Genomic DNA, 8230 nt, shown 5'->3' with positions numbered 1-8230 from the left:
AGTAGTATTGGTGTCTTCTGATTGTTTACATAAAAATAAGGAAATGGCGCGCTTTATCAAAAATAATAATTTTGTGATAAAATTATTACAAAATTCGATTCAAGTGGTCACGCGAGTGGTCCTGTGTATCTTGGGCATATTTCCGGACGTTTATCGTGTGTGTATGAGATAGGAAACCAAGGAGCTTGTTGGGGCCAAATCTCCCAACTAGATCTTCGGGTGGACTGTATAAGGTTTCTCCGGGTGATCAAAAACACTTTGCGGAATTCACTTTTCCTAACAAAAACTTTATTCCTGATCACTATTTACAAAGAACACGTCTTTACTTGAACGCGTCGCGAACTGGAGTGAAAATCTCCACTTCTCTTTCTCTCCTTCTTCTGCTCGTTTGCGCGCGCTTCGGTTGTGCGCCAATTCCCACCTTCACGATCGTTCCTTGCGTCGTCGCAGGCGGCGACGAGGGGTGTCGCGTTGGGGTGTCGATCGCAGCAACCAGTGTTGCCGATCGAGCTGGTTTTTTCACTTGACATTAGAAATTTGCGGAGGATGGATGTTATCCGACATTCTCCCCCGCGGCTGCATTCTCCGAAGCTACTCCGAAGTACCGAAGCGCTCCAGAAGCCGGTCGTTGTCCACGGTCGGCAAGGGTGCCAGTTTGGATACCGACCGCTTGAAGACTGCTCCAGAACCGGTCTTCACGTCCACGACACGCACCAGCGCGTCCATTCCGGGGTAAGTCTCGACGATGATGCCGACCTTCCAGGTCTGCGACGGAAGGTTGTCCTCGACTAGGAGGACCAGCATTCCGGGCTGCAGGTTGTGCGATTTCTTGGTCCACTTCGCACGGTTCTGCAGACTTGTCAGGTACTCTCTGGACCAGCGGCCCCAGAAGTCCTCACGAAGCTTGTCCAGGTACTCCCAGCGGTTCAGACGGTTGTCCGCGACACCGCTGCGGGAGGGCTTGGCGACAGGACGCAGCGGCCTGCCGAGTTGAAGATGCGCCGGAGTTATCGGAAGAGGATCTCCGGGGCTGTCCGACAAGCTGAAGAGCGGCCGAGAGTTCAAGACCGCTTCAACGTGCGTCAAGATGGTAGCAAACTCTTCGAAGGTAAGCACCGCGTTCTGCAGCGTTCTTTTCAGGTGTGTCTTGACGCTCTTCACGCCCGCCTCCCACAATCCGCCGAAGTTGGGAGCCCTGGGCGGGATGAAGCTCCATTCGATGGCTTTGGGCACGAGCAAATCCTGGATTCCGCGCTTCAGAAGGTCCTGCTTGAAGAGCTCGTGCATTTCGCGCAAAGATCGTGACGCCCCGACGAAATTCGTCGCGTTGTCGGAGAAGATCTTGCGCACCATGCCTCGTCGGTTGACGAAGCGATCCAGGGCGGCCAAAAAGGCCTCGGTTGTCAAGTCTGACACCAATTCCAGGTGGATGTTCTTGGTGACCAGACATACGAACACGGCGATGTAGGCTTTGGTAAGTTTGGGTCTGTACTTGCCTTGTTTCACCGTCACAGGTCCAGCGTAGTCCACGCCGGTGTACTCGAAGGGGGCTGCAATGTTCACTCGTTCCGCCGGAAGCTGTCCCATAAACTGTTCAATCCTGCGTGGGTTGGCCTTGAAGCACTGCAGGCACTTGCGGGTCACGTCGCGCACTACGTTGCGCGCCTTCAGCGGCCAGTACTGCTGTCGAACGATGGCCAGGAGTCCGGAGGGGCCGACATGCAGGTTCTCCACATGCAGCGCTCGGACCAGCAACGTAGTCACGTGATGACGGGGCAGGATCACGGGATGCTTGGCCTCGTACGGGAGGCTCGAATGTTCCAGACGTCCGCCGACTCTCAGCAGACCGTCCTCGTCGACGATTGGTGCCAGGCTCGCGAGCTGGCTGGATACTTGTTCGGTCTTCGCTAGGTAAAACTCATCTGGTAAGGCTGCCATTTGAATCGACCAGATGATGGACTTTAACGCCGCTCTAGTTTCAGGTACTGTCACGTAGGCGCACGTTGTCCTTGGTTGTCCAGACTTCTTGTTCCTGCAGTTCTGGACGAATCTGCGCACGTAGCAGATCACGCGCTGGAGTTTCCGGAACTCGCCGAACCGTTTGAACACCGGCATCTCCTCGACGACGGTGACTTTGTAGACGATGGCTACCAGCCCTGGCAGCTCGTCGTCCTCGAGTTCGGGGGGTTCTTCAGGAACGTAGGCAGCGCTCGTCAGCGGTAGAAGCCCCTTCCACCACTTCGGACACCGACTCAAGAGTGTGGGTCTCATCCCTCGAGAGACGATGTCTGCCGGATTGTCGGCCGACCTCACGTAATTCCATCGGAACTTACCTGTGAGGTTGAGGATCTGGATGACGCGGTTGCGCACGAAGATCTCCAGTAAATTCGGATCCTTCTTCAGCCATGCGAGCACAATCTGGCTGTCCGAGTACAGCTCGATAGAGGACAGCTCCAGATCCAGCGTTTCGATGACCTTCACGACGAGCCGCGCAAGCAACAGCGCTGCACACAGCTCCAGGTTCGGCACGGACAGCTTCTTCAGCGGAGCCACTCGGGATTTCGCGCACAACAGGTTGGCCTCGGCCGACCCATTCCCGCGGACGCACCGCAGGTAGACGTTGGCCCCGTAGGCAACGGTCGACGCGTCAGCGAACCCGTGCAGCTCGTGCAGAACCGTGTTGGGCACCACGACGCATCGCGGCACACGAATATCGTTCAGCGCTGTTAGAGACTCTCGAATCTCGAACCACTCACACAGAAGCTCTTCGTTTAGTTCGGTAGCCCAGTCCATCTTGCTGGCCCACAACTTCTGCATAAACACTTTGGCCAGCACGATGACTGGGGCTACGAAGCCCAGTGGGTCAAACACTTTTAGAATGTCCGAAAACACCTTCGTCTTCGAGACTGGTTTGTCGTCGCACTCTTCCAAACAGTTCACAAAACGAAACTCATCCTCGCGTGGGTCCCACAGGACACCCAGAGCCTTGATGGCTTCGTTCGCACTGTATTCTTCGATCGGTTTCGGCTTCTCCCGATCTTCTTCAGGCACACACTTTAGCACTTGCTCTGAGTTAGAGCACCACTTCTTCACTGGGAAACCTCCCTCTTCCATGATCTTCTTCACTTCCAGCACAAGTTTCACTGCTTCCTTCTCGTTGCTGGCGCCGGACAGCATGTCGTCGACATACATGTCCTCGATCACGATCTTGGCGGCAGCAGGGAACCGGCCTTTCGCCGACTCCGCCTGCTCCACCAGACACCGCGTCGCGAGGAACGGGGCGCTCGCCGTTCCGTAGGTCACGGTGTTCAGCTCAAGCACTCGCAAGCGCTCGTTCGGGTTCTTCCTCCAGAAGATTCGCTGGTACGGCGTATCGCTCGGATGCACCCGCACTTGCCGATACATCTTCACCACGTCGGCGGTGAATGCGACCGGATGGCGACGAAACCGGAGAACGATGGAGAACAGGTCGTTCTGGACGGTCGGTCCCACCTTCAACACATCGTTCAGGGAGTACTTGCCGGCCTTGGCGCTGGCGTCGAAAACCACCCGCAGCTTCGTGGACGAACTGGACGGTTTGAGCACAGCGTGGTGCGGCAGGTAGTACTTACGCACTTCTGGTGGATCTTGTTGCTCATAAACCTCCTTGCAGTGACCCAGCGCCTCGTACTCTTCGACGAACGCCGTGTACTGCTCTCGGAGTTCCGGGTTGCGCGACAGACGGCGCTCCAGCAGGTTGAATCTCCTCAACGCCTGGACTCGGTTGTCGCCCAGTTCAAGAACCGTGTCCTTGAACGGCAACTGGACGACGAAGCGGCCACTTTCGTCGCGACCGTGGGTGCCGCGAAAGTGCTCTTCCACTTCCTGTTCTTCGTTGGTTTGCAGTTGCTTGTCTGCAAGTTCTTCGACCAGCCAGAACTTCTCGATGGCGTTGTTCAGCTGATCCTTCAGCGTGATGTTCGAGTGGACGACTTGGCAACTCAGCTGCTGGAACGGGTCGTACACGCCGGTCACGATCCAGCCCAGATCGGTTTCACGCAGAGTCACGGTGCCGTTCGCCAGTTTCACTCGATCTGTTCGCAGCAAGTCCCACACGTAGTTCGACGCCATGACCAGGTCGATCTCGTGCGGCTCGCTGAACTTCGGGTCTGCCAGGAACACGTCGCTCGGGATGTGCCAAGCAGCTGTCTCGATTCTTGCCGACGGGATCCGTCCCGTGGGCTTGTCCGAAATCAGGCACGAGATGTTGTCTTGGAACTGACAGTACCTCGACGAGAAGGTAAGGTTGACTCCCTTCTTTGCTTGCGTCTTCACTGCGTTGGCTCCAATGACCGTCACGTTGCACTTTTCGAAGGTTAGGCCGAGGGTTCGAGCCATCGCCTCCGACAAAATGTGCGCCTGGGAACCGGAATCCAATAACGTGCGGCACGGATGGAATCTGCCTGCCTTGTCCGCCACGTTGATGATCGCTGTCTGCAGCAGAACCTGCTGCGGTGACTTCAGCGCTCCGCTGCTGAAACACGACGTTGCCTGCTGCTCGTTCTCGTCGCTCACTTCCGGCGCACCCGTGCCACTGGGACCAGCCTTCACGCTGGCGGATGACACTGCCGACGGCGCCTTCGCTGATACCGGAGCCGCTTCTGGCTTCGGCTTGGTTTGCTGCTGGTTCTTCTCCTGGTGCAACAAGCTGTGGTGCTTCTCGCCGCACTTGCAGGATCGGTCCGACGGACACTGTCCCACCCGGTGACCCTTGCGCAAGCAGTTGTAGCACAGCCTCGCGTCACGCACCTTCGACCATCTCTCCGCAACACTCATGCCGCGGAACGAGCCACACTTGTAGTTCGCGTGAGACCCGTCACACAGATCGCACTCCGCCTCGTTGGATGTCGCGGCTGCCGAGGTGATCTTCGCCGATGGCTTCGAGGACTGCACCGCCTTGGGAACTGCCGACCGGGCAGCAGACGACGCAGGGGCAGCTAGCTCGCACCGTTCCAGGATGGCGCACCGCTGCTTCAGGAATTCGATCGTCTGCGCATACTTCGGGAGTTCACCCTTCTTGACGGTAGCTTCCCACTGCTCACGAGTCTCACGATCCAAGCAAGACGACAGAATGTTGACGACGAACAACTCCGATACACCCAGCAGCTCCTGCTTGTGGTACCGTAAGTTCTCAACGTGTCTCGAACACTCCTCGTACAGCTCTCGCAGCTCCTTTGACGACTTCTTCGCCATCCTTTTTAGCTGCAAGATTCCGTTGATGTGGATGTCGATGATCAGGCGTTGGTTCTCGTACCGGTCCTCGAGGATCTCCCACGCGTGCGCATAGTTGTTGTCCTGAAGCGTCTTCGTGTCGATCATGCCCGTCGCCGCACCCACCAGAGACTTGTCCAAGTAGTGCAGCTTGATGGCGTCCGAGTCTGGCGAGTTCTTCATCAGCTCCAGGAACATCGACTTGAACTTCGGCCAGTTCTCGTACTGGCCGTCAAACGTTGGAATCGGTGCTCGCAACGGCGTCTGCTGGACAATCACCTGCTGACCAGCCTGTCCGGCAGGGACGACCGCTTGAACACGATTCGGTGGTGCTGTGAGCTCAACGATCCTCTCAAGCACCTCGTCGTAGAGCTGCTCGAAGTCCAAGAACCGTGCTGTGTTCTCGTCCTTCTGCTCTTCCGACAACTTTGCGTCCATAATATCGTTATTAAGGCTGTTGTACTCACCGTAGTACTTTTCAGCGTTCGCCTTGCAGACTACGATCCGCGATGCTGGGATTCCAGGCTGGCCGAGGACAGTCCTGACCCGCGTCAGCTTGCCCTTCACATGTCCGCGCCTGTTCAGCAACGCCTGCACTTCCTCGTCCGCCATTTTCCGCTTGCTCTCCGCGTGCCGTTGCTTCGGAGTCAGCGGAAGTTGAACCACCACGGGCTTACGGTCTTCCGGTTCCGGTTTCTTCTGAACACTGGCTTCCTGCTCAGATTCCTCGCCTTCTTCCGGTTCTACTTTCGGCTCGGTGTTCAACCCCAGAAAACTACGCCACATCCGCCGGGATGCAGCTTCTCACTTCACTTTTTCAGGTTCCAAGATGGCGGCGCACGCTCTCTTCTCGCCGAACACTCTCTTGCTGGCGTTTTCAAGATGGCGGCCACGCTCTTTTCACCGAACACTTTTTTCACTTTGCTCGGGTGGTCTTTTCGAACCACCTTCCACGCACTTTTCTGCTCGAGTAGCAACGCTACCGTCCGCGCAATGTACTGCTTCGGTGGCCAATCGCGACCACTGTCCACACTTCGCACTACCGGCGGCCAATCCGACCTCTTCCGGTACACTGTCTCGCGCGTTGCTGGAACTTCCACACAACCGCGTCACTTTCACGCTGTTTGGGCCACGTGAAACGCCCTCCGGGATTAGCGACTTCCGGACACTTCACTCCTCGCGACACTCCGGAATTCTCCGATTCTGACGAACTTACCGGAACGATAGGCACTGTCTATCCGGCTCGTAAGGGCCAAATGTTTGGGGCCAAATCTCCCAACTAGATCTTCGGGTGGACTGTATAAGGTATTCTCCGGGTGATCAAAAACACTTTGCGGAATTCACTTTTCCTAACAAAAACTTTATTCCTGATCACTATTTACAAAGAACACGTCTTTACTTGAACGCGTCGCGAACTGGAGTGAAAATCTCCACTTCTCTTTCTCTCCTTCTTCTGCTCGTTTGCGCGCGCTTCGGTTGTGCGCCAATTCCCACCTTCACGATCGTTCCTTGCGTCGTCGCAGGCGGCGACGAGGGGTGTCGCGTTGGGGTGTCGATCGCAGCAACCAGTGTTGCCGATCGAGCTGGTTTTTTCACTTGACATTAGAAATTTGCGGAGGATGGATGTTATCCGACAGAGCTCTTGAATCGGCCGGCTGGCTGGCTGCAGCCGGAGAAGCAGAGTAAAATTTTACCTCTTCCGAAAACCGGTACCGGTCGGGTTCCTGTTTTTTCGGAGCAAGAATCCGACCGAAAGCTGCTCTGAATCGTGGCGTAAGTAAAGAACCTTCAACAATAGCAATGGAGGATAAACCGAATTAAAGGAAATATCCGAATCGACCGGGAAAATCGGGGACCGAGGATCGACAATTCTAGAGTTTTTTTTTGATTAGGTCCTATAAACATATGAAAGACAATAGTTTATTGGTCCTTTTCAAAAAAAACTCTGGAATTGTTCACCCACCACCCACCACTTTGTTAATTTTTCAAAATCTGACAGTAGACACCTTCGTTTTCTTCTTTGTTTTCTTGGTGTTCGTCATCGAATATTTTGGTTTCATAAACATGGCGGCAGTGACAGAGGGCTGGAAAATGCTGAAACATGCAGATTCTGGTGCAATGCAGCGTGTAGGGTTTTCGCGGTTTTCGTCCTTCAAAATAATGTAAACAATATAAATATATTGACCGGGTAATAATAACCCGAAACAGACTATCCCTTACTGAAGGGTGTACTTGGTTTTTGACAGCGCATGTAAAGAGGCGCGTGTTTATGTTTACGCTGTGGAGTGGAGAGTGAACGATTGGCGCGGAAGGGTGAGTGTGATTGAATTGTGCTGGAACCTGTTGGCGGAATCCGGAGCAGGACACGACGGAAGCGGACAAGAGGTCAGTGGGTGGTTGGGAGGTTAATGATCGGCAGCGATGGTGCTGCGTCCGGAACGTCGTGTCTCAAGGAGTCCCGGTTGCGACTCTACACAACGGAAATTATGTGCTCTTGTTTAAGAAGCAGGTGAGAAAAAGGGTCAACCAAAATATGCTTTATAAATCAGCTTGTTTTGTTTTTCTCAGTCACGTGAGTTTATGGAAAACTACGGCCATGCTCTGGTGGAAGCGATGAAAAGGAAGTCGGCTATTGCATCCACAGTGATTGAAAGTCAATGCTTTCAGCATGCCGATGGACAACATTCAGTTCTACGTTGATGCTACCAAGGCTTCCAGTCACGACCACTTCCACCTTTCCGGCCTAAATTACGACCCCGATTACTGAGGAAGCATCGGCACAAATGCTGACCTCCGCTTAAGAAGCTTCTGTGATTTGTGGCTCTCCAGCTCCACGGAACAAATCATTCGGCACATTCAGTTCTGACTTCGTTTATGCTGGATAAGCTCATCTTTTGCCTCTGATCATCACACGAGATGCACCTTGGAACCAAGTTTTGAAACAGTTTAGAACGCGTTCCCATTACTGAGGAACAATCGG

The 8230-nt window shown here is 54.5% G+C and overlaps 1 protein-coding gene across 1 annotated transcript; it reads right to left on the bottom strand.

Moving 5' to 3' along the window:
* Positions 1 to 240: 240 nt before the first annotated feature.
* On the bottom strand, positions 241 to 6183 carry LOC120423719 (uncharacterized). Its single transcript, XM_039587623.2, has one exon. The coding sequence runs from the start codon at positions 6034 to 6036 to the stop codon at positions 592 to 594; it is 5445 nt and encodes a 1814-aa protein (XP_039443557.1). The 5' UTR covers positions 6037 to 6183; the 3' UTR covers positions 241 to 591.
* Positions 6184 to 8230: the final 2047 nt, after the last annotated feature.

This window comes from Culex pipiens, chromosome 1 (assembly GCF_016801865.2).
Source record: "Culex pipiens pallens isolate TS chromosome 1, TS_CPP_V2, whole genome shotgun sequence".
Classification (NCBI taxonomy): Eukaryota; Metazoa; Arthropoda; class Insecta; order Diptera; family Culicidae; genus Culex; species Culex pipiens.
Note: the sequence above shows the minus strand (reverse complement) of the source record. Positions and strands in the feature narration are given on the sequence as shown.